The sequence below is a fragment of the Prionailurus bengalensis genome, chromosome F2 (genome assembly GCF_016509475.1).
Source record: "Prionailurus bengalensis isolate Pbe53 chromosome F2, Fcat_Pben_1.1_paternal_pri, whole genome shotgun sequence".
In the NCBI taxonomy this organism is placed as follows: Eukaryota; Metazoa; Chordata; class Mammalia; order Carnivora; family Felidae; genus Prionailurus; species Prionailurus bengalensis.
The window spans coordinates 74,988,452-75,014,808 of NC_057353.1; the positions used below are offsets into that span (position 1 = coordinate 74,988,452).

Here is a 26,357-nt window from a genome sequence, read left to right on the forward strand (position 1 = left end):
CCCTCGGCATCCGAGCCACAAGCACAGGCGTGACATTCGGTAGCCTGCTCCGTGTGCCTTTGCTATGCTTGCTGAATACGTGAATGTCCTCTACCAGGGTCGACACACGTTCACACACCCATGGGACCCATCGCTGCTGAGCCCCCATCGTGTGCTCGATGCCGTGTGGCGTGGGCAGGTTAGAGCAGGGACTTTTGCCGGACTTTGAAAGCCCATCATAGGTGGGGGCAAGCATTGTTTTTTTTGTTTTTTTCTTAAGTTTGTGTATTTATTTATTTATTTATTTAGAGGGAGAGGCAGAGAGAGAGCGAGCGAGACACAGAATCCCAAGCAGGTTCTGCACCTGAGGCAGAGCCTGAACTCTCGAACTGCAAGATCGAGACCTGAACCGCGAAACCAAGGGTCAGAAAGCTTAACCATCCTACGAGAAAGGTGATACGAGGCACCCATTTTACAGATGAGAAAACTGAGGTGCGGTGAGGTGGAGTGGGTTCCCCAGGGCCCCCCAAGGTATGAGTACCCGGGCCTGGCTCCAGGGCTTAGGCACTAGAATGTGATGCCACTGTGCCCCTCACCAGTGAGAAACGGAGGTTCAGATGACCTCCCGGGCTGTGGTGAAGTCGGGGGGCTGGAGGGCAGTGCCTGGAAAGCTTGGCCACGGTGGCGCTTGGCATTGGATGGGGGCTGCGATTATCAAGTGCACTGAGCACAATGATCGGGGCCGAATAGACGTCTCCTGTGGTTGGGGCAGGACCCCGGGCCCCACGGAGCGGGAGGGCCCAACACCGTGTGGCCTGTCTCAGGAGTGGAAATGTGGCCGGGACACAGGGTGCCTGGGACAGAGGCGGGAGGAGAAGGTCACCGGGCAGGCAGATGGGGGGCGGGCACCAAGCCGGGGGGGGACCCTGTGCGATTGCCCTGGTCTTCCTGCTCCCGTCGGGGCTACATCTGCCTTGTGTTTTTCACCTGCCGGGAGGCCCCTGAGGCCCACGGGGACCTTGAAGCTCAGAGACGCGGGACCCCACAGTTCTGGCCTCAGAGTCCCCCCGGCTCGGCTGGTCGGCCCCGGGCCCCGACATCACATCCTCCGCACTTTCCCAAAACCTCGGGGAAGGAGGGACGAAGGGTCTGTGGGCCCGGCTCCCCCACTGGTGGCTGAGTGGCCTCGCCTGGCTGGGTGCTCCCTGGGTACGGACCGAGCTGGAAGTGTCGACTCCAGCCGTCGGCTCCACGCCGGGCTCCGAGGGGTCTGGGACGCGGCGAGTGTGGGAGTCACACGGTGTGAGCCACCTTCCGCTGGTTCCCTGCCAGCCGAGTGCCCCGCAGCTGGGCTCTGACCGGGCTCACGACATTTTAAAGGCACGGGCTCTGTGGTTGGAGCCCTGGGTCTGGATCCATCAGGGACATCTTGCCCCGGCTGTCTGGGGGCCCACAAGCCCAGCCCTGACGCATCTTGGAATCCCTAAGCTGCTTTTGATTGCAAATATTCCGGGCCTCCACCCACAGAACAGGGGTGCCTGTCAGACGTCGTGTCCTGCATCTTCACTCCAGACATGTGGCCCGCATCCCGTCAAGGAACCCGGAAGCTCTAATGCCCGGCTCGTTGCTATCGATTTCTGTTCACCGGGGGCTCCCTCTTCCCAGCGCCCATCTCTTCCAAGTGGCCACCAGGGGCTGAGCTGCAGAAAAAGAAGGGCTGTGGATAAGAGCTGGGGGTGGGGACGTGGGAGGACAATTTGATAAAATGCTAACAGTCACTTGGAAAAATGTTCAGCCTTGATAAGCGCTGGGGGGGGGGGGGGGCGGAAAGCAAATTCATTATTACTTGCCCATTCAGCCAGCAAAATAAATAAATAAATAGAAATGTTAGCAGCTAGGGGCGCCTGGGTGGCTCAGTTGGTTGGGCGTCCGACTTCGGCTCAGGTCACGATCTCACGGTCCGTGAGTTCGAGCCCCGCGTCGGGCTCTGGGCTGACGGCTCAGAGCCTGGAGCCTGCTTCCGATTCTGTGTCTCCCTCTCTCTCTGCCCCTCCCCCATTCATGCTCTGTCTCTCTCTGTCTCAAAACTAATAAAATAAACATGAAAAAAAATTTTTTAAAAGAAATGTTAGCAGCTAATGTTTGCCGTGTCGTAGAGAACGTGGGCAAGGCGGCCGGTATAACCTCAGTCTGAGACTCGGCAACATGAAGAGGTTCACTCAAAAGCACTCTTGGTAAGACCTAGAACGTCAGGAGCAAAAGCCAGGGACCGTGACGCTACGCCCTGATTTCTAAGTCTAGAAGGCACAGAGCATGTTCTGTGAAGATACCTAGGGTATAGCGAGAAACTGGTGTGGTTTTCTTACACCTTTTTGTACATTCTGGGCTCGGCCCAGCCTGCGAATTTTAGAAGCTGCCCTCCCTGAGGGCCTTAGGGAAGGAGGTCGATGAATACCATCCTGGCTGTCCACTCTAGAAGTTCCCTGCCAGGGGCATCTGGTAACATCTGGAGACGTTTTGGTTCTCACAGCTGGGGGACGGGTGAGGCCGGCATTTAGTGGGTAGAGGCCAGGGACACTTGTGCCAAACGTCTTACGATGTGCTCGACAGTCCCAGAAACAAAGCGGTATCCAGGCTCAAGTGTCAAGAGTGTGAGGGCGAAACCCTGCCTGGCCAAGCTTTGGTCCACTGCCTCCTTTACTAGACTCTGGAATCTTCGAGGGGGTGTAGACCCTGCCTGCTCTGTTCTGTCACCTCCCGGGAACGCACCCCAGGTCCTGCACACTGATGTGATCAACACAGCTCAGTGAGTGAACCAAGGCTTGGCGCAGGCATTCCGGTTCACTTCTTCGGAGTCATTTCAGCCTCTTCTCAGCTGTCCAAATGGACCACAAGCTCCCGGAGTGCAAGAGGTGCTTAAAGAGGCGCGCCTGGGTGGCTCAGTCGGTTAAGCATCTGATTTTGGCTCAGGTCATGATCTCACAGCTTGTGAGCTCGAGCCCCATGTCGGGCTTTATGCTGTCAGCACAGACCCTGCTTCGGATCCTCTGTCTCCCTCTCTCTCTGCCTCTCCCCTGCCCCGTGCGCTCTCTCCCAAAAATAGACAAAAAACAAAAAACAAAAAAAAAAAAAAAGAAAGAAGAAAGAAAAAGAAAAAAGAGTTGCTGAAAGGGAAAGTCGGCTTCTTACAGGAAGCCCCCCCGGTTTTCTCAGCCTTCACTCAACTCCACTTCATAACAGGATACATGAAGGCCTTCATGAGCTAACGTCAATGGCCTCATGGCTCACACCCCACCCCCCCCATTTGCATTCGGATTTTAGCCAGGACGCTCTATGCCTCCAGCAGCCCCACCGGTCTTTCTCACGCCTCTAGGCCGATGCACCAAGCGGTCCCTCTGCCTGGAGAGCCCTTCCTCCGGTCCCCACCCGGACAACCTCTCTGAATCTTTTATGATGAGCGTGGCCACGGTCTCCTCCGACAGCCCCAGACCCAGGGTGGGGTTTGACGCCCCTCCTCTGCACCTGCGCATCTCCTGCGCTCCCTCCCAAGTACCGCTCTATCGCCCTGGCGTGCGGCTGTCCGTCTCCTCCCTCGCCACCCCCGCAACCCAAGAAAGGGAAGACTTTTCCATCTCCATATGCTGGCGCTTGGCATACAGGAAGTGCCCAAGGAATCTCCAAGGGAGGAATTATTTCTTACTCCCCTTCAATCCACTTTGGGGCTCAACACCCGGAATAACCTTTCAGACCACTAGACCGGATCGCGGACGCCCCTGGCTAAGCTCCACGGAGGCTCCCTGGTGCACACAGAACAAACCCGACGCCTCACCGTGGTGCCACCCACCTCCAGGCCAGCACACCCAGCGGGCGCCACCCCAGGGCCCCTGTGCTCGCTGCTGCTGTGACTCCGGCACGTTCTCCAGACCCTTCCGTGGCCGGCGCCTCCTCTACCTCTGGGGCTTAGCTCAAGTCCTGCTTCCTCAGAGACCTTCCCCGACAGCCGCATGATAGGATCCCCCTGGCCCTTGGCTTCTCTCACAAACCTCCTCTGGTCTTCCTCAGGACACCTCCCCCTGAGCTTGGCTTCTCCGTCTCGGATCTGTCTCTCTCGGCCAGAACAGAGTTCCAGGAGAGTAGGGACCGTGTCTCTTTTTTGCATCTCGGTATCTAGTGGGCAGAGCGGTGGCCCTGCACAAACGTTATGACCACGTCCCAGCTCCCGAACTTGTGAAGGGGCCCATGTGGAAAAGGGTCATGAACGAGCATCCTGGATTTAGAGGCCCCTGAACCAAGTAACAGGTGGCCTTAGAGAGAAAGGCAGAGAGAGAGAGACCAGAGACCCAGAGAGACCCAGAGGGGAGGGTCGCGTGAAGATGGCGGTTGAGCCTGGCGTGATGTGTCTGCTGTTTCAAACCACCCGGTTTGGGGCAGCCGTCTACGCAGACACAGGAAGCGAACGCAGAACGCTCTGCTCTGATCTACGCATCGCGGGTCCCCGTCCAATAGTTGTCGGGTGAATGAATGGGAGCCTGGCGGGGCCCCCCGGGGGCCCAGCCTCCGCCCAGTCCGGACCCACACCCAGTCCCCGGCTCTCACCAGCCACCAGCTGTAGGTGTCCTCCTCCAGGAGCGCGTTCTGGGCCGTGAGCAGCGGCTGCATGGACCGGTTGAACCTCTCATCAAACCAGGGCGAGACCCTCTGCTGCCCGATGCAGCGGGCGCACGTGCAGGGCCTGTGCGCATACTTCATGAACTTCTTGAAGTTCTCGGACAGCTCGACGACCATCTGCTTGGGGAACCAGGTGGTGGCCACCGTGGTGTGGGAGTAGTTCAGGAAGAAGGAGGTGAGGAAGATGAAGAGGACGAGGAGGGTAAGCACTTTGAGGGTCCTTTTCCTCACGGTCACCATTTCTGCTCTGTCCGGAAGGACGCCTCCCAGGGACGGGCTGGAGGAAATCACGCCCGGGAGTTGGGGGAGGGGGGGACGCGGAAGAAAAATCCCAGGGACGGAGGCTCGGTCACAAGGCGAGGCGGGGACTCCCAGGGGGACTGCGGCCGACTTCGCTCCCGCGGGCCAGCGGCCACCCCAGTGTGCCGGACATCACCCTGTGACGGCCGGCGGCTAAGTGACCACTCGGGGTGAGGTTGATTCCCCTCGCATATAATCTGTCTTTCCAGGAGATAAGCAGGCGGCTTGGTCAGCAGTCCTTAAACAGCCAATAGTGTCTCTCGAAGCTTTAATCAAACTTAATAATATGATTTCCGTTCCCATCCAAAGGGGTTGAGGGGCAATTAATCTTTGTGACAGATGCAGGGACTCTTGGAGGGGGGAGGGTGGTGAGGACCTCAAAGGAAGGGTCACGGTGCAGGAGAGAGGGAAGGTGTCTTTGCCACCGTCCTCCGGAAGGGATGATGTGTGCTGATACTTAATTACAACCCGGTCTTTCCCACGCTGTCACCATTAAGCAGCCTGCTTGACGAAGGCACTGAGGGCCGTCTGTCACCTGCACGGAAAAGGAGGAAGAAAACAGGGTGAAATCGCATTAGCTTGTTTTAAAAACCCATCTCTCTCTCCTCACCTCCTCCAGGATGAGCTCCGTGATCTCCCACTCTGTTGTCAAGCCAAGAGGTGGGAGGCTACGGAGGGTTTACTCCCCGTCTTGAGCCTCGGGGTGTGCCTGGGGATAACGGGATGTTGGCGCCTATTCCGCCAGGATGCTAAGGGACACAGAAGTTGCCCCCCCCCCCCCCGCCATCTCTCCTGCAGCCAGAGCCTTGTACATGTAAGCGTTCAACCGAAGTTTGTGAAATGAGTCAACGATGCACGAACAGCGCCAGGCACCCAAAGACTGCTACGTACGGGCTCCTTTCTCGCTCCTTCACTCTCCTTTGGATTCTGAATTCAACAACAATTCTACGCTTCCGCGCACCCTGGCATGCACCCTCTGCCGGTCAGCCTCAGCCCTATGAAGCAGGCTTTCGGTGGCCCAGGTTCAAGTTCTGGTTTACCAGCCCTGTGGTCTTGGGAAGTCCGTCAGTCTTCCCGGCCCTCAGTTTCCTCTTCTGTGAAATGGGAAAACAACACCTCCACTCAGAAGTGGTTAGAAAGGTAAGGTAAAATGCGACAGGCTGAGCTTCTGGGATCTGTTAGGTGATTGTTCAGCTTTCCTTCTCCTCTTTCCACGCACGATTGGATGAGGATTCTTGGACGATCCACTAAGAGCCGGACACGATGGTCGATCATTCCTGCGTACCTATCTCGTCCAAGAGTCCTCAAAGTGTACTGCCAGACAAACGGGGGTTCCCCGTTTTGTCCTCAGAATAAACAGGCTCAAGGAGACCGCATGGCCCTCCCCAGGTCATGGGGAAAGGAGGAAGCAGGTCCTGAATCCAAATCCACACCCCTCTGCTTCCACACGCGGGGAGGGGAGTTCCAGGATCAAGGACTCTGCTCGGGAAGCGATACGCTACCTGGCAACTGGTCTTCGGCTGGAAGGGTGTATCCGAAAGGGGGAGCAGATCTCATCAAAGGAAGCCAACAGGGACGCCTCGGATATGCATAGCACAAGTCCCCGGACGTCCCTGACCTTATGGCGGTCACACCTCTTCACTTGAGCTTGCTGACTCTGGTCTTTGCTTAGCATGTGTCCCCTGCCCCAGCCCCAATCTCCGTCGGGTCAGTTCCTCCCCATCCTCAATGTGTAGATGCCACAGGTGCATTTTTTTTCTAGGAAAGTAACGGTTGAAGGGCTATTGATTACTATAGAAAAAAGGGGGGGGGGCAAAAATCAGATTAAATCTATAGCGCATTCCTGGAGACATCCAGGGCTCCAATGTGCTACCGCCCTCTACGACCTTCCCGATCTTCAGCCCAGTGGGCAAGGGGACATCTTGATTTGCCCAGTGCACCACTTGTCACTGTTCAAAACAACCCCACTTGTCTTGGTAACCTACGGGTGTCCAGAATTGTCCCTTCCGCCCCCCCCCCCCCCCCCGCCCCGGCCGGCTCTTCCAGGAAGAAGCAGCTCTGTCACTTGAGTTAGATTAACCTGCTTACCGTCAAGGGCAGGCTCGGATTTGACTTGGCTGGCAGGGGATTCCCGGCCCTCTCGGTGCAGGGATGGATGGGTATGTGTGCTAAGTCCTCCAGTCAGACTGAAACCCCCTGACTTGCAGGAGGCGAAGAAACTTGATTTTGCTCTGGCTGTTTGATTTTTGGACATAAAAGTCAAGGTCGTGCCGGCCGGTTTAATGGCTCAAGCGGACGAAGCGAGGGCTGAGCAGGACCGGGGCAGGTGGTGCTGAACCTGGTCCAGCCTTACCTGCAGTCCACCCTCTGCCTTAACATCTGCGTGACATGAGACAGGTAACAAAGCCCCTTTATTTTGTAAAGCAGATTGCTTCTCGCTTGAAGCAGTGCGATTGATCCACAGGTCAGAGCTGTCCCTGCCTTTGGGCTCCTGCCCAGGCTGACCCCACTGTGCGGAAAGACCATCCCGCCCTGCTGGACTCCCACTCATTCTTCAGGGATCAGCTGGTGCTGACTCCTGGAAGGAGGCCTGCCTCCTCCTGGCAGGAGCAGCCTCCTCTCTGGCTTCCACAGCATCTGGCTCCACTCCGGGGGTCCTGTTTACTCATCTGTCTCCTCCCTGGGCCGGGAGCTCCACGAGGACGGGAACTCAGTCTCACTCACTGGTGGGTCCCCGTCACCTGGCACACACACACGGCACAAAAGGAACGCCGAAGCAGATGCCAGGAAAGACAAGGGCCAACCATCCAGAGGGGAGAGCTGGGCACAAAAGCACAGACGGAGAATCAGACGACGCTGATTCTCAACCAGGCTGTACCGCCCGTTTGCTGTGTGGCCGTGAACAAGTCACCTGCCCTCCCTGAACCGTTTCTTCAACTGGAAAATGGGGCTGGTATCACAGATTCTTTCCACTTTGCTGGGCTGTCACCCAGGCAAGGCTTGTCCAGTCATCTGCTCCACGCACTGCATGTTTTCTAGGGCTCTGCGATGCTCCAGGCTCTGGGATAGGTGGTTGGGACACATCAAGAAAGAGTGTAAGGTGGGAGGTTCCCAGGCAGATGCAAGGCCCTGGTGCCTTTGGGAGAAAGGAGGCTGGTCCACCCGGATCGATGTGGAGGAGAGGAACAGGCATGTGTGAGGGTGGGGTGGAGAGCACGGGGCTGTGGAAGCCACTAGAAAGGCTAAGTTTGCTCAGAGTGACATGGGGACCCGCCGACACCAAGGGCAGAGACAAGGTCACTCCAATAGAGGACTGTTGGACCGCACAGATCAAATAAAGTTCTGAATGAGCTGTCAGGGTCCCTACAAGGTCCTGGCTCCATGGGACAGATATTCATGCTCTGAGCTGATGCTGGGCTGGAGTGAGGGGGGGAACAGAGGGCAAGGCTGGGCTGCAGAAACAGGGGAACCACAACACCCTCCTCCCGTCCACTCGGCACGTCCCGGTAGCCGCATCTCCGAGGCCAGAGCGCTCGCCCGGATCCCATCCCAGCAGAGACCTTCTGTGCCAGCATCAGTGAGTGCCTTCCAAAGCCCTCACGTACACGGCAATGGAAAAGCGAGAACACCCTTCCACCCCTTCCCCAGCCCCGGGAAGAAACAAGGAAAGCGTGACTGCCCTGTACTCCAGTAAGTGACGCAGCCTGTGACACACGGGCGAAAGCCAGCCCTGCTCCCGGGAGCGGAACGCGGACCAAGATGCCACGGGCCTGAGACCTCCGCACGCGTGTGGCGAGGGAGGCCGGCCACACCTCCCCGGGGACACGGCCCCCTGGCCCGCCTGCAGAGTGACGGGCACTTCTCAGCCACGTGCTGGAGGACAAGCCCGCTCCCTTTAGTCGCACTTTGCAGATACCGCGTCTCTTACGAATTGGACAGTGGCATCCCTGTGCCTCGCCAGCCTATCGGTGCCGTTTCCCAACAGTGTTCGCTCACGTCGCATCTCTGCGTGACATTTTGGCCATCCTCGCGATATTTCAACCTTTTTCACTATTAGATTTGTGAAGATGGCCCGTGATCAGTGATTACGGTGGGCTGAAAGCTCAAATGAGGGTTAGCACTTTTTTTTTTTTTTAATTTTTTTTTTCAACGTTTATTTATTTTTGGGACAGAGAGAGACAGAGCATGAACGGGGGAGGGGCAGAGAGAGAGGGAGACACAGAATCGGAAACAGGCTCCAGGCTCTGAGCCATCAGCCCAGAGCCCGACGCGGGGCTCGAACTCCCGGACCGCGAGATCGTGACCTGGCTGAAGTCGGACGCTTAACCGACTGCGCCACCCAGGCGCCCGAGGGTTAGCACTTTTTAACAGAAAAGGATTTCTACGTTAAGGTATGCACCTTGATTTTTTAAGGCATAATGCTACTGCACACATAATAGACTCCCCCCGTGCAAGTATAACTCCTGTACGCTCCAGAAAACTCATTTGTATCCACTGGATCGTGCTGAACTGAACTCTCGAGATCCCCACGGTATGCCTGTACTGGAGGAAGCACGGAGAACGTGTATGTGACAGTCTAAACGGGTCACTGGCACCATGGTGACACATGTTAGCACCTTTTCAAGGATCCAGAAAGTCACGATTTCCCTCAAGAGGGTGCTGAGCAAGGATAAACCTCTCTGGCAACAGGGAGAGGCTGGCGATGACCAGCCACTGACAGATGAGCTGTTTTAAATGCTTGGAAAGCCTGGTGAATGAACCGCACGGGTTTCTGTTCCGTTCACCCCTGCCGCGGTGCACAGATCCCCCAAGGCTGGGATGCCCCCGGCTCTCCGCAAAGCTCCCGCAGGAGAGTTGCCAGTGAAATGACCAAGGGGGCGAGTTGATGGGTGGGTACATCAGCACGTCGCGTGAAGAAGTCAGTGCTGCCCTCCGTGTGGACCCCCTCCGTGTGGACCCCCCTCCGTGTGGATCCCCACACAACTGGGCCAAATGGATAATCATGCTTATTTTCCTGACATGGGAAACTGAGGCTCAGAGAAGGCAAGCGACTCGGCTAAGGTCACACGGAGAGATGGTGGCAGAGCCAGCACTCCGCCCCCACCTTCTGCTGCTCCTTCTAGATCTTTCTCTACAGCCACAGCTACTCCTCTATTTCATCAACACCTGCTCTCATCTTCGTTACTTCCTTTCTTGTCATTTCTTTGGGCTTGAAATCTGTTGTCTTTCCAATTTCTTGAGACACATACTACCTTGCCATGCCCTCTCCCTCTGCATCTAATGTCTTTGAATTAGGTATTGCATTCATTTCAGTTATTGTATTTTTCAGTTCTAGAATTTCCATCTGAGCCAAACTTTTATGGGTTCTTGTTTTCTTCAGGTGAGATTCCCCCTCTTGTCTATCATCCTGCAATTATTCACCACAGTTATTTTAAAGACCATCGTGTCTGTCCCTTGTGACATTTGGAGAACATGTGGGTCTACTTCTATTGTCTGTTTTCTCTCTTTATTTCTCTTCCATCATTTGGTTCTGTCTCCCGGCATGCCTGGTAACTGTGCATACTGTATGTGCCAAAAGCACAGAGGCCCTGGAACAGGCTGTCCTTATTCGGAGAGGAACGTGAGCAGGGACTTTGTTCCAGTTGGTGACTGGGATCAGTGGGGCCACACTCTAGTTTTCACAGTGACTGGTCATTTCTGGTTTGCCCTCACTCAGAGGCCCTTCTCAAAGGATAGCGGGGATGTCTACCGAGGCCCCTCCTCCTTGCCTGCTTCACCTCTGATTTCTGTCTCCCCTGCACTGTGAGGTTATCAAAAGCGGGGTCCAGCCTTTTAACCTCTTGGCTGCTGTTTTCGGCTTGGTTTCTCGGGGTCTGGTCCCATGCAACTGAAATACTGGTAAATGCCTTGGAAGGAAGAAAAGGTTCGGGACAATCCCTCTTTTCTCTCTGGTTCCTTTTGCTCTAGGTTCTTGGTCACTTAGGGCTGGGCTGACCTGGTGGTCCCGAGTTCCATTTTTAATTTAATTAGTTTTACTCCCAGCCTTGTGAGATGGCCCAACACGGAGCTGTTGTTCTCTGCTTGTCTCTGGAGCCTCCTACGAGCCAGCACGTCCCTCAGGCAGGAAGGCCACAGGATGTAAGACTCAAGCCCTTCTTCTTCCTTCTCTCTCGATCTTCCTCTCTCAAGTCCTGGCTGCCTTGGCTGCTCTCTTAACACCTTCAAAGAGCTGGATTTCTTTTTTTTTTTTTTAATGTTCATTTATATTTGGCAAGGGGGGCACAGAATCTGAAGCAGGCTTCAGGCTCCGAGCTGTCAGCATAGAACCCGATGCAGGGCTCAAACTCACGAGCTGTGAGATCACGACCTGGGCTGAAGTCAGACGCTTAACCGACTGAGCCACCCAGGTGCCCCTCAAAGAGCTGGATTTCTGTCTCAACCGGCTTTGATAGTCCTCGGTGGGAGAAATGGTCTACAAGCTTCCTCCACAGCTGCAAGTGGAGGCCACAGTCTTTCCTCTGCTTCTCTGATGCCTGGTGCCTGGCACAGCTTCCTGGGTGCATCAGGTGCTTGGCAAACCTGGAGGAGTGGGTGGGGCCCAAAGAAGCCCCAGAGGTGCCACACAGATTACATCGCCTCATACCAACGGGGTGGGCAGATGGACAGGTGAAGGGCCACGGCTGCCTCTCTCATCTGCCACCCCCTTCCCCGGCTCCGTCTGCTTTCACTTGGCCTCCGCACACACCAGCTTCAGGATGCACAGCGAGGAGGACTTCCCAGCTCAACCCGTCCCGAGAGTATGACGAGCGGTTACGGGGACTTAACGTCCACGAGGCTTTGGGTCATTGGAAACTGGCTCCCACTAACGTCCTGGCCTTCGGGGGTCCCGGCGGCTTCGCCTGGGGGCCCAGGGTGGCATGAAACAGGAACTAGCTGGTGAAGGGTCCCATCACTTCTAGCAAAGAAGATCCCTTCTCCCCTGTACTGCTACCCAGCCCCGGCCTGTTCACTGGACACTTGGAATCCACCTCGTCTGGTTCTGTGAGGCACCTGCTAGTGACCTATGGTCAACAGCTGTCGGAAGAACGACACGGACAGACCCGGGTTCGAATCCCGATTCCTTCCATTCCTGCTCGTGTGCTCTTGAGAATTCCTCCTATTCCTGGTCGTGTGCTCATGGGAAAGGCACTTCGTTGCTCTGATACTGGTTTCTGGATCCAAGAAGCAGGACTAATAGTGCCCACACAGGAGGGCTGTGGTAGATTTAAAAGGATGCACACAGAAGCGACCAGCCGGTCTCGCACAGAGGCGGTGCATTATAAACATCAATTCTCTGCCCTCCCTAAGGTTCAGGCCTTCATTTATTAAAAAAAAAAATCCGACAGAACCCCTGGCTTGCTCTCCTGGCAGGCTTATTTAAAAGAACAAATGAAATCGGGCATGAACAACCCCGGGGGCATCATGAAAAGGATGCTTCCAGCTTGCTGCATTCGTGACGCCCATTCCTTAAAGGGTTGCTCCCTATTCTACTGGCCACGACCCCCGAGGACCTGCAGGGAAGGGGTCCCAAAGCCACGAAGGGGATAACAGCCGGCAAAGTATATGGAGTCCACACAGCCCCAATTCTCTGTGCAAAGGTTAATCTGTAGAGCATCAACCTTGTCCACACGCGAGGGCATCCTGCTGTTTGCACGGCCCGCTAGGCTGGGTCCAGTCCACTGGAGCGAGGACTCTTTCCTCCCTCCTCAGTGTCCCCCCAGGGCCTGAAAGTTTGGGAACCACATTTCCCAGCTTCCCCTGCCTGTAGGGCTCCGGATGCGGTTGAGATTCGGGCCAGTAGTAGTTGGACGGGCAAAAGGGAGGCAGGACCATCCTCCTTCCCACAGGGATGGGTGCTGCTTCGCAGTCTGAACCTTGGGCCCCGAACCACCTGCCTCCCTCACTTCCGGGCTGCAGATTTTGCCTGACTTCCTGTAGTTTCCTGGCCTCTGGACCTCGGCCTGGAGGAGAAGGGCCAAAATACCCAAGGACTGGGCTCCTGTCACCTTTCCAGCAACTTTGCAAGCACCAGATCCCGCGAATCCAACCCGCCTGCTTAAAACTTCTGTCCGTCTTCCCCTATGGTGTGGGGATAAGCATGGAACCTACCTCTCAGGGCTGGACCGAGAAAAACAGGAGTCAGTGCAGGTCAATGGCTTAGAGCGGCGCCCAAGCACATCCCGAGTGCTCTCTGGACTTTAGGGTTTATTCCTTCAGCGGGTTCCGTTTTCTTGCACGGACTACACCCCACCTTACATCTCTGCCCCACTTCTTCTGACAGATGTAGAGGCTGAGCTCGCAGAGGGGAAATGACTCGTCCAATGACACAGGGCAATGGCACCAGAGCTCAGAGGAGAGCCAGGCCCCAGATTCCCAGACGTGCCTGGTTCCGGAGACAGAAGCGCTCTGTTCATGCAGCGGCGCTGGCGAAAGGAGCTCGGAAGGCGTTGCGGGCTGAGCCCAAGCAGGGAAAGAGCCAGCAGAGGCCCAGGTGGTCCAGCTGCTGCAACCAGGGGCGAGGCCCTGCAGGAACATCCGAACCTGAGCCCCTGGGACGGTGACCCCAGGGACATTACGTGGGCTGCCTGAGCTTCCAGTCTGCCGTCTGTAAACGGGGGGTAAAATGCAGCCCGGCCTCTGAGGTGGTTTAACAGGAAGGAGGCATTCTCTCTGCCGGACCCTATTCTAAGCAGGACGGCAGGTCAAACTGCCCGAGCCCACGACCCTCCTGCCGCCGGGACGGGGTATCATCTCCATCTTTCCGAGGCGGGAACAGAGGCTCGCAGCAGACAGGTCACCTGCCCCAGACCGTCCACTGGTGGGTGGTGAAGGGGCAGGCAGAGCCCGGCGGGTGGCGCCCAGGGGTCTGCCCTGCCCTGAGCCTGGTGTGGGGGGTGCAGGGGAGGGTGAGAGGCCCCGCCAGGCAGGGGAGAGAGCGAGACCTCCCTGCTTGTTTGGTTCTCTCCCTGGTGGGCTCACTCCAGCTCCTCTCCACCCACTCTGAGTCACCAACAAAGCTGGCAGCTGTATCCCCACAGCCCGGCCGGGCCTGGACTGGCCCCAAGCCTCTCCCCTCCCCTGGGGCAGGAAGGACCGACCAGCCAAGCTACAACCGTTCCCTGCACAAACTATCAGCCGGGAGGAACCGGGCCACGACGAGCGGAGGCCTGAGTGGTGGCCCCGGGCACGCAGAGGCAAATGGGGGTCATGACAGGCTCCCCGACACGCAGGGTAGGGTGTGGCTATTTCTCTCTTTGCGGAGTAAAAACCAGGCCCGATGAACCCGGCCAGCAACTGTGCTCACCTTGAGGCCTCTCTCCCCGCTCTGGGCTTCCCAGAGGACAGAGGACGATGGAGACACCCCCCCCCCCCCCACTCTGGGGCAGGAGCCCTGCAGTCCGGCAGTGACACTGAGTCACCTCAGGACTTCAGGCGAGTCCACATCCCTGGGCCTCAGTGCCCCGTCTGTACGACGGGACAATGATGCAGCCCCTGCACACCCCACACTCAGTGAAGAGAGAAAAAAAATAACGCACACGAGGTCAGCGTGGACAGCCACTTCCCAAAGGGACGGGTCGCCCCCACGTTACGAAAACGTTACCCAGAACGCTGAATATGTACCAGGGATCAGAATCGGTGCTAAGGGTTTAAGGATATAGAAAGCGTCCAGAATGATCCTGACCCTCAGTAAATGCCAGTCGTTACCAACATTAACATCAGGGAGATTTCACCCCGCCCTGGTGTCATCACACGTTTGAGAAACCAAACAAGCATGCGTTGTGAGGGGAGGGGTGGGGTTCAGATGGGGGGAGCGCCCTGTGCGGAGCAGACGCCTCACTCCGATTTGCACCCCGCCACCTGCCGTGCAGATCCCGTCTCCCCCTCGGATTCCCTTATGCAACAATAACTGGGCACAGGCCATGTGGCCGCAGCTCTGTTACGTGCCGGTCAAACCAACGGTTCGGGAAAGCCAGTGACCTTCATCCTCGCCCTCCTGGAACTTAACATTACAGAGTGGGGCGGAGGCTGCCATTACCAGGGAATCACCCAGGGAACTGTGAAAAGGGGTGGTGGTTCAACTCTGTGCGTCCGCTCAGCTAGGCCATGGCGCCCAGTTGCCCGGTCAAAACATGAGCCTCGGCGTCGTTGGGAGGGCGGTTTAGAGACGTGGCCGCCATCTATCATCAATTTGACTTTAAATAAAGAAGATCAGCCTCCAGAACGTGGTGGGCCTCATCTAATCAGTTGAAGGCCTTCAGTGCAAAAACGGAGGCTTCCCGGAGAAGGAATTTTGTCTCAAAGCTGCGACAGGGAGAGGCGCCTGGGTGGCTCAGTCAGTTGGGCATGCAGCTCTTGAGTTTTGGCTCAGGTCACGATCCCAGGGTCGTGGGACTGAGCCCTGCATAGGGGCTCAGTGCAGAGCGTGCCTGAGATTCTCTCTCTCTCTCCCTCTGCCCTTCTCCCCCACTCTTGCTCTAGACAAACAGACACACAAACAAATAAAGGAAGCCTGAGGCTTCCATGACAGATGGGTAACTAGGCAGAGAAGACAAGAGCCTCCGGACTGGGGAAGCTGCAGGTGCGAAAGGTGTCTCGGGGAGAGCAGGTGAGTCTGAAGGAACTGAAAGAGAGAAGGCCACGCAGAACAGAAACCCAGAGCGCAAGATGCAAAACGGAGCTGGAGGGCGGGCGTGGGCCGGGCCCAAGGGCTGGGGCGACATCCCGGGAGTCGCAGGAAGCCCCTGCAGGGTTTGACACAGTGAGGCTTCCAGACCAGGCTCAGGGAGGTCCAGGCTTGCCTAAGTCCCGCTGCAAGGAGGCCAAATCGGGGCTGACGGAACGGCCAGCCCCTTTTGGCCCTGCAGGCCAGGGAGCACAGAACGCGTGCCCCCAGGCCTTCTGGGGGTTCAGGCGCAGAGCTGGGCGTCCGGGCTTTCCCTCCAGATGTTTCTTCCACCTTCCCCACGTGTTTTGCGCCGGGGGGCGGGCCTTAGGGTCCGCATCTATGGGCTCCCACTCCGGCTGGCTTCCTGTGGGTTTGGCCCAGGGGAACGAACACAGGCAGGAGACTGGAGGGACAGGGGGCAGAGATTCGGGGCTCCGGCCCCTCCGTGCGTCCACCAGCTCTGTCTTGGGATCTCGGCAACACCTCCGTCCTTAACCTCTCCCCCACTCAGCCCTAGAGCTGGAAACCCCCCACTGTTTCCATCCCTGGGGACAGCACCGCCCTGTGGTCTCTCTACCCCAGACCACATCCTGGTAAATAACCTTTCCCTCAAGCCGCCCTCAGTGGCCCACGTGGAGTGCACTGCGTCCTGCTGGCAGGTGCAGCCCTCCCCACCCCGGCCGGTCCTGTACCAACAGCCCCAGGAGGTGCCCCATGGGCGGCCCTGCCCCCCACTTCTAGGAACAGCCCTGGCAACCTCAGAGGATTCGCGTGAAGGGCTGGTTGGGGCCAGCTGGATGCCCAGAGCCTTGGCAACCCTCCTACCTTGGGTGGCTGATCTTTCTGGAACCTTCCCAACCCCGTTCCCACTGCTGCCCGGGAGCTCACCCATTGGGAGGTCTTCTGCGGAGATGGCCTATGGCCAGGACAGAGCCAGAGCCCCCCGGGCTCCCCTCAGGCTCCAGGCTCCCCACATTCCAGGTCCCATTAGGGGGCACTCTAACACACCCAGGGCCCCAGGGGGCTCCCCAGCACTGCCTCCTCCAGGAAAATGCGGCTTCTGCAGGCCAGCCACAGGGCCAGGCCCCTCCAGCCCCAGGCTGCTCTAGGTGGTGACTGCAGCTTGCCCCCCGCCCATTCCGGAGCCCTTCTCTGCCAACGGGTCACCTGCCTCTCCCATCTGCCGGCCCCCCGACTTGTGTCACACCCCAACATCCGGCTCTCGGAGAGAATCCTCATTGTTTTGCCGTGGCCCCGGGGGTGTCTCCTCCGTATCTCGGGATTGGCTTGGCTGCCTCAGCTGCCTCTCTATCTTATCCACGCACAGTCGGCCCGGCCCGCAGCGTCGATATCTGACACGTTTTCCTGCTGGACCCCTGGCAAGGTGCCCAGCGGCTCTCTGGGGGCAGGTACCCTCCACTCCGCTTTGCAGGGGTGGGGGTAGTTAGGCTCTGAGACGCTAAGCTTTCCCAAGGCTGCACGGCTTCTTAGGGAAGCCAGGGTGTGAGAGAGGCCGTTCCGGGCCCTTTGGGGAAGGTACGACTATCAATACCATTTTGCAGACGGGACAGTTGAGGCCCTCGGCCTTAGGATACTGTCTCAAGGTCACAGGGCTAGGAAGGGCGGGGCTGACGCCCGAGGCCGCTCTTCTCTTCAGTGCTGCTCTGCCCAGCCTCTCACGGGGCCTCTTACCTGTGGGGACACCTGTACTTTACTGCCCACACCAGGGGGCCTGTCTCTCTTCACCTCCAGACGGCGAGGCCAGACTGGGATCCCGCACGTGGCAGTTCATACGTGTAACTCTCTGCTCCGCACGCCCAAGGGCCCCGGTGACTCGGAAGTGCTGGGCTGATGACAACCGGAGAAAGAAGGGAGGCTCCATGGAGGAGGCGTCCGCGGAGACCGAGGAGGGTGGAGAGGGTGGGGTCCCAAAAAGTGCACGGCGGCGGTGGTGATGATGGGGGCATCTCGCGCAGTTACGGAAATCAGGGTGCCCTTCTGAGTGGCTGCGGTGGGGGGGTAAGTCTTTTGGAATGTAGACTTGAGACAAAGGCATTGGGAGCCACTGATGGTTGGTGAGCAGCACACAGCAGTGATGCGACTGGCATATGGAAACGAGACTGCATGGGGTGCACACGGCGTCCCCTGGAGACTGAAGACGAGCCCTGTCTCTATCTTGGTGGCTTTGGAAGCTCATCTCCTTTGGGGCCTGAGTCTCCCCGCCCCTTCCCGCGCTGACTCGACGGTTCGCCCGGGTCCCCCACACCCAGGCGGTGCTGACAGGTCGAGAGAGCCCCCTTCTTGCGGATGGAAATCCTCCTCTCCTTACCCCTGGTACCTCTTGCCTGCTCCTTCGCTGGGGGGCGGCTGGAGGGGAAAACACAGATTCCTTGGAGCACAAACAGTGGTTCAGAATGGGACGTTTGGAGACGTGCCCGTGAGAAACACGATTAAGCGGGATTAGGGTCAGACGAGAAGCAGTGGATATATTTTCATATTTTCAGCAATGCAAATCCGCAAATCTTCTTATGCGTGTAGACTGAGCCGTGCTCAATTCAGAGTCTGAAGACAGCCACGCAACGTGCAGAGCATGTAACACGGTTGGGGCTGCACGTCGAGGCTCACGCCTGCCCCCAGAAAGAAAGAGATCTCCCCGATCTAGGTGGTGCAGAAGTCCCGACAAAGGAAAGACTATTCAGGACTCTGAGACCCCCGCCCCAGCCCCGCCTCGGGGGTCTGTCGCTGGTTCTAAAGGGCTCCTGGGTACCTGACAGGTGGAGTCCTGGCGGGTTTGGCGGGAAGGTTTAGACAGCTGACAGGTAGGTACCTTGAAGGGATAACTTTCCTCCTGGGCTCCGACTTCCAAGGAGAGATTTTTTTTAACTCTTAATGTGCAGGGGCATCACGAAGACTCCTGAAAGAGTTAAGGTGACGATCTCCAGTGACATCCAGAATGGGGATTCAGACTACAGGATAAACCCAGCGGCCAGTATGGCGAGAGGAGCCCAGCATCCACCGGGGTTCGGAGACGGGCAGGAGCCCTAGGCAAGCACGAGCCTGGCACGAACCATCCCCAGAAAACAAGGGTTGAGGGGTTTCAGGGTGGCCAGTGGGGTCACTGGGATACAGCTGTCCTGCCTCAGAGCCCCACCGGGGAGGAGAGGAAGGGCAGCTGTCATCAGGAAGGGCCACCCATTCAATTCCACAGCACGCTGGGCCCAAGTCATCTGTATGGGTCCCCCTACCCTGAGCCCGCACTGGGGGTTGGGGGGACATCTTGCCCCGTTGACAAGGGACTTCGGAGCAGCTCACGGGGAGGACTGGGAACACGGGTGCCTGCAGTAGGTGGGTGAGGATCACATCGTGGGCTGGAGGGCCTTCGGTGCAGCTGAAACCAGGCAGCACCGGTGAGGCTCAACGCAAGAGTCTAACGGCACTGGGCGGCCGGGGGCAGCAGAGGTCCAGAGAGCAGGGCACAGAGGCCGGGGGTGACCCGGCACACGGTGGGAAGGTGGAGGAGGCGTCCCCAGAGCCAGGAGCAGCCAGGGCAGGGGATGAGATACTAGCCTTGGCGTCCCGGAGCTGGTGAGTCGTGGAGAAATCCACACGAATGCAGGTCGGGAAGGAGGCCCGGACACCTGCTGCTGACGTCCACGACGTGTGCCGATAGCCGGTTGCACGTCTCTGCCGGGGCTCATTCAGTCTTCGCAACAGCCCGGCAGAGCGATGGTGTTTCACCTTGAAGGCTGAGGGCACGTGCTCAAGGGCAGCCGGCAAAGGCTGGGCTCCAGATCCGACCTGGACTCAAAGCCTGTGCTGTGCGTCCTGTGCCTGCCGCGATGCCACACCCTGTGGTGTTCGTATTTGAAACCGCGTAGGGAGATGCTGGGGACGGGGAACACCCAGCCGGCTCTCTCCTCTTGTCATCGCTTCCCGCCTCGCGTCATCGGCCATCATGAAGACGCCTCATCCTGTGGCACCTGTGGGCCACACGGGCACACACAGGTCAGGGGACCTACTCGGGGCCACTCACGTGGCCAACAGTGGGTGGAGCCAGAGACCTCAGGTCTAGATGCCACGTGGGAAGCAGCTCCAAGACCTGCTCAGCCGTGCGACCTCGGACAAGCCACTTGGCCGCGCTCAGCCATGCCCTGCCCTTGTGCGCAGAACCAAAACAGCAACAGCACATGCCTCACGGCTTCTCAGGGGGCGGCACGGGACAGTGAGGGGACGGCGGCCCCCACGGGGGCCGTTAGCCCATGTGGTCGCTGCTCTGTATTGACCCTCTAGAGAGCAGGCACCAACTTGGTGCCAAGGGCAGCTCGACAAGCTGGTCTGAGAGTTCTTTTCCTGTTAACTCACTGACTGCGTTCAGATGTCCATTTTGTGGATGAGAAAACGGAGGACCAGGGAGGTTAAGCCGCTTGGCCCAGAGTCGTACATTTCAGAAACGTGAAGCCCAAAGGTGACCCAAGCAAGCGCAGCCACAAACCCGGAGCTTTTCGAGCTAAGTATATACCCTTCAGGTGACAGAGCCCATCACCTCCCCTGAGGGTGCGTCCACACAGGCGGGGGGACTGTCTCCACTCCGGCCTACTCCCCCTGACCCCCCACAAGGTGCACACAGCTGCCACTCACCCTCTATCCATGGAGGAGGCAGGCAGGGCAGGAGAGAGGGGACGAGCGAGCCTCGCTGACCCACAGGACAGAGAACGCCCTTGCGGCCGGGGTGCCAGGTGGGCATTCAACACTGGGAGTCCCCCGCCCACCCCCCATCTGTGTCTCTGCTGAGTCCTGGGGGCGGGAGACTGCACGGCTCGTCCCCGGCTGCCCATCAAAGGGCTTCCCACTCAGAGAACACAGCACCTTTCCCAGCCCTTTCTTGTTCTGCCCAATTTGCTTTCAAACAGGTGTCCTTTCATCTCCTCCAGGGCAGCGGTGAGAGACGGATGTTGAAAAGGCTGGGGGCCATCCCGGGGTCTCAGGAAGACCAAGGCTGGATGGGGGGTGGGGGGGGGGGCCCGGCACGATTCTGGGCGTAGTGGAACATACACAGCACGGGGCAGGAATGGCGACCCAAAGTGCCAGCCCGCAGATTCTGCCAGCTGGGGGACCTCGGGAAGCCTTCCTTGCCTTGGTGTGTCTGCAGAGGGGCTGTCCCACAGGCTTCCGTTCATACTTGTCTTTGGCCTTCTGGGGTCCTGACCCTTTACACCTTCTCCTTCCCCGTCCCAGTGAGTGACCAACACTGTCCTTTACTGGGGAAGACAGTACCGGGTGGATTTTGCATCTGTGTGTGTGTGTGTGTGTGTGTGTGTGTATGTTGTGGACCACAGCTTCATAGCAAACATTTCTATGATCCATAGAGAAAAGGAATAATCATCAAAAACCTGGAAAGAGGAGCTATCACGATGGGTTTGCTTCCTCTTTGCTGTGTATCGGCATGTTATGGTTTCAAACCCACCCCCTTATGATTTCAGCAAAGCTCTTTTGACCTCAGGGTGGGTTGCCTTCCACCGAGAAAGCCGTGCCAGGACGCTGTCATTCACATCTGCTGGCCGTAAGCACGCGGGAGCTCACGCAGTGCCCAAGTTGCTGGGGGCTTGGCAATAAAAGCATAACGGAGCGGCGGCTATGACATGATGGGCATTTAAACTTCAAATACCAAAGGGACGCCTGGGTGGCTCAGTCGGTCAAGCGTCCGACTTCGGCTCAGGTCATGATCTCGCGGTTCATGAGTTCGAGCCCCGCGTCAGGCTCTGTGCTGACAGCTCGGAGCCTGGAGCCTGCTTCGGATTCCGTGTCTCCCTCTTTCTCTGCCCCTCCCCGGCTCACGCTCTGTCTCTCTGTCTCTTAAAAATAAACATTAAAAAAAAGAAGTATTAAACGTTAAATATCAAGAATTGCGAGGACTCACTGAGTGTTTGGTCCGGGCAAGGCTCCTCTTTGCTGACCTAAGGAACTCTCCGGAAATCTTGAGATACTTGCTCCTGCCTTGGCCGGGCCATTCCCAGTTGGCAGTGGCATTAACCCGGCAGCCGTCTCAGGAGGAGAAGGGACATCTGTTTCTGCCTTGGCGAGGCTTCTCCTCGTGGGCAGGGGTGCGAGCCACAGAGCTGTCCCTGGGCCACTACGGAGCAGCCCCTGGACCAGCTGTCCCTGGACCTATGGAGGAGCCCACCTCGCCTGTCAACACCGGTGCCCTCACCGCGAGCTACGTGCCCCGGCATCGATGGACCCAAGCCGGCAGCTGGTGCTTGGAAGGCCCGACTCCACAGACAAACCAGCTCCTAGCAAGGTGCACCTCAACTGAATTTGGACTCTATTCCTCCCATCGCCCCTGTGCCTGGAACAACAGTGTAATCCATCACTGGTTTGGAGTATGTTATTTCTTTAATGGCTTATTAAGAGACATCATCCTCTGTCCTACTGGCTTGTGAAATATTACTATTATAAATTAGAACTCCCTCAGTGAAGCCGTGTTAAATTATTGGCAGAGACAGTCTCAGTCTCTGAGCAGAACTTGCCTCGAATACAATATTCTTGCTAATGCAGATAATAAGCACATGGTCTTTAGGTTCAACTTCTATTTATGAGGCTCTCACAATGTGCCCAGATGCTAGTCTTCTCCCTCTTTTCCAGATAGGTAGCCAGGCCTGGCGAATAAGGGACTTCTGGTAAGCTTTGGCCTGGACCCGGCCCCAAGAACCTCCACTCCCTCCTGTTTTGGGAGCTCAGCATCTTGAGCATTGACCGAGCTATCATCCTGCCCCCAAATTCAGAAGGGGAAACTCTGGGCCCGGGTTCTGGGCAGAAGAGGTGTGAGATCTCTCCCATTCATAACAGGCCCTCGTCCACACCCAGGAGCCTCGCGGCGCCTGCCGCGATCCAAGCAACGATAACAGGCTAGCTGCTCAGTTAACGGGCGGCGATAAAAAGCAAACCCCGGACCAAACATGCTCTCCTGCTCCCCCATGCCCCTCGACGCCTGCGAGATCCTCCTAGAACTGGTCCTTGCCTACTTTCCGACCCCACTCTCCATGCCTTCCCTTTGCCCACTGTGCTCCCCAGCCCCGTGCCCCTTTGCAAGATGACAAGCCCAGGACCCGTGCACAGCCTGTGCGCCCTGTCCGGATGCTCCTCCCACAGACAGGACGACACCCACCACTTAACTCAGGATGCTGGGTCCCGTGTCAGCTCGTCAGAGAGACTCTCCCTGAACCTTCTGCACCCCTGAATCACGCCGTCTATCACCCTCTGCACCTCGCCCACCTCGGTTTTCCAATGTTACACGCTTATGGATAGCTGAAAAGGTTCTCCATGCAATTAGGGTCCTTGAGCTCAGACTCCGTTTTGTTCCCCGTCATGTTCCTGCGACAGCGATCTTACATCATCGTGAACGATCACCTGAAAGGTAGCTATTATCCCATTTTACAGATAATAAAACTGGGGCTAAAGGACACTGAACAGTTGCAATTTGCACAATCTCACAGTCAGTAGGTGTTAGACCTCGGGATCAAATCCAGACTTTTTCTGTGCCAACCTATTGTCAAGAGACACTCCTCCAAGGGTCTCGTGCATCCCCACACGTCTTACTGGGTGGGCTCAGAATGCAAAGCCCTGACCAGTCCTTTATCTGGATTGCTTTTCAGGGTTATGTTTGCAGCAACCAACTGCACGACCTGAGGTAGTCTGGGACCAAAAGAGGGCTTGCTTACCGTTTGCTACAAAATCCTGAACTTTATAACCAGTAAAATGCCCTTGTTAAGTGCCTCGTTGCCCACGAGCAACTTTCTGGCCACTTCCCTTCCCCCCAAATTCACATGAGACAAGGATGTGTCGGAAGGAAGGAACCAAAAGAAAACGGATTTGACTGAAGAAGGCTAAGCTGAATTCGGCGCAGGCATTGTGGAAAACAGATAACACTGACAGGTGAAAGTTGCTCACATGTTTACATCTTTGTGACCTTCAGAGTCAGCTCAGCCGTGAAGTGTCTGGAGTTCGACCGAACGAGGAAAGTGGTCAGGCTGAGCCCGAACGGTCACTGAGAGCACAGCCCATGTCTCATTTACTTCTGTATCTCTGGCACTGTACCCGTATGGGGGCCTGTTTCATGGGCCGAACGATAACAGCCTTGCTGGTCGACTCCCACGCTGACTGCTCGTCGGGGAGGAAGCAGGAAGGGCTGGGCTCTCTTACATACGGGAGTTTTTATTTTTATTTTTAAGTTTGTTCATTTATCTAGAGGGAGAGAGAGAGAGCGAGCGTGGGGGAGGCACAGAGAGGGAAAGGGAGAGGGGAAAATCCCAAGCAGGCTCCGGACTGTCAACACACAGCACAAGGTGGGACTCGATCCCACAAACTGTGAGACCATGATCTGAGCTGAAATCGAGAGTCAGATGCTTAACCGACTGAGCCACCCAGGCGCCCCCAAACGGGGGCTTGTTGAGCGTTCCTTCTGGGAAACTTTCAAGGAGTTCACAGGCCAGTAACCAGGCAGAACTGCTGTCTGATTATTCTTTTTCCAGCTGAATGAGCTTCAGTTAATGGAACACTTTAATAAGTCCTTCTGGGTCCCAGGGAAAGAGAGACGTTCCTCTGCTCCTAGAAATGAATTTCTAGTTCCACAGCCACAGGCCCCACACCAGAGAGAGGCGAGGACTGCTTGAGGCTCTTATCTGAATGCCCGAGGCAGGATCACCGAGGTCGTGCCCCCTGCACTGGGCATCCCTCTGCTGAGAGTTCCAGGCTCACAAAATCAAAAGGGAGCTGCTGGAAGGCTCTGTCCCGATGCCTGACTGCCGCCTGCCTCGGAGGCAAAGGCCTGTGGCATTTCAGGATCACAGAGGAACGGAGGGAGGGCCCTACCTCTCTGCTTCCTTTTCCGGGTGGGGAAAGCAAGGCTCAGGGACGTGACTTGTCCGAGGCTGTATAGGCGTCTGTGGTGGCAGCAAGACTTGAACTCGTGGCCCCTAACTCTCCAAACATGTCCCTCCTTCCAGCACACCCCACCCGTGAGCTGCTTCAGCAGGTGCCAGACAGGTGTCATTACCAACCAAGATGGCAGAAGAAGGGACCTCCGGGCGGGAATGGAAGCTGCCCAAGATTACAGCCTGCTGATGGCCGTGCCGGGCCACAGGTGGGTCTGCTTCTGCCCCCCCCCCATACCGAATACGAAGCTACTTCAAATGTCAACCAAGAATGAACTGTACAAAATGGGTTAAGGAATCAGATGAGTCATTTCCTATTAGATATACATTTTTCTTCTGCTCCACTCAATCCTGTTTGATTTCTTCTTCTTGTCTTTTTTCTTCTCTCTTTTTTTTTTTTTTTTTGCTACATAGCCATGACCCCCTACCTCACCCCTGCAGACACTTGGAGGTGACAGATGGAGGAGACAACAGAGACTAGTAGCTGTGTTGGTGGGAGGGTGGGGAGGCAAACATACGGAGGGTCGAAGAGTGTTCTGGTACAACAGTCACATTCCCTGCCCCAGGGCCTTTGCACCTGCCACCCTTCCTGCCCCGCCTAGAAAATTCTTAGCCTAGGGGCGCCTGGGTGGCGCAGTCGGTTAAGCGTCCGACTTCAGCCAGGTCACGATCTCGCGGTCCGTGAGTTCGAGCCCCGCGTCGGGCTCTGGGCTGATGGCTCAGAGCCTGGAGCCTGTTTCCGATTCTGTGTCTCCCTCTCTCTCTGCCCCTCACCCGTTCATGCTCTGTCTCTCTCTGTCCCAAAAATAAATAAACGTTGAAAATTCTTAGCCTAGAATCCACATAGCTTGCTCTCTGGCTGCATTCATGGTTCTGCCCACATGCCCTCCATGGAGGGGCCTTCCCTGATCCCCCTAAAATCGCATCGCTGTTAGTGCTCCCTTGCTCGGCTACATTTCCCTTTGCAGACTCAGTCACAAAATGACACTTCACTGTACACGGTATTCCTTCTCTATTTGTCTCTCTTCCCCCACTGGGGGGGGGGGGCAGGGACCTCACCTGCGTCCTTTACTGCTGTGTCCCCCATACTGAGAACAGCGGTGGGCCCTCAATATGTGTGGGCCGCACACAGGATGCAAAGTGCTCAGAGCTCAGCGAGCAGAGGTCCCTTTGGGTTTGTGTAGAGTGGGAGGTGGTGGGGGAGGGGGAGTTCTGGGTCATTTCTGGGCCTCAGTGTCCTCATATGGAAAATGGGATGGTGACAGTGACATCCTCAAGGCAGGGTGGCCCACGGATGGCCCAGGGCAAGTGTCCGGCTCAGGGCGGGTGCCCTCTCCGATCTGAGCTCTGTTGGCCCCGGACCGAGCAGACCAGTCACCTTCGGGGACGGGAGGCAGAGCTCCGCCTACAGACTTCCTCTGGCTTTTGCAAAAACAATAAAGCCAAAAATACTACAAAACCGCACTCTACATCTGTGCAGGCAGCGAGAGCTGTGGCGAGCAAGTGTGCATCCTGCCTCCTGGGGTCCTCTGTGGCGAGGCAGGATGTGGGGCTCACGGCATGGGAGGGGCACCCGGCCCTACCACGGGGCCCACGGGTCTGGTTCCCGGAGAGCCCGCGGCCTCAGAGTGACTTCCATGGAATACTGGGATGTCAGATGGAGGGGGGTTCGTTCCCCCCGGGAGTGCGTGTGACTCTGGATTTGTCCCAACCAGGGTACGCATGGAGGGTGGGGCTGTTTTCATCAAGTATCACCCCTTTCTCAGTCAGTCCCC

At 57.1% G+C, this 26,357-nt stretch overlaps 1 protein-coding gene across 3 annotated transcripts in view; it reads right to left on the reverse strand.

Annotated features, from left to right (window-relative positions):
• The window catches only part of ST3GAL1 (ST3 beta-galactoside alpha-2,3-sialyltransferase 1), a 95,711-nt gene that overhangs the window by 13,990 nt on the left and 55,364 nt on the right, over nt 1-26,357 (reverse strand). For 2 of the 3 annotated variants that reach the window (XM_043601830.1, XM_043601832.1), the window contains one exon: nt 4,576-5,482. In XM_043601830.1, the coding sequence (XP_043457765.1) occupies nt 4,576-4,887 (312 nt within the window). In that variant the 5' untranslated portion in view covers nt 4,888-5,482. Of the gene's footprint in view, nt 1-4,575; nt 5,483-7,035; nt 7,443-26,357 lie in introns of those variants that run through there. The other variant, XM_043601833.1, reaches the window with a different exon arrangement.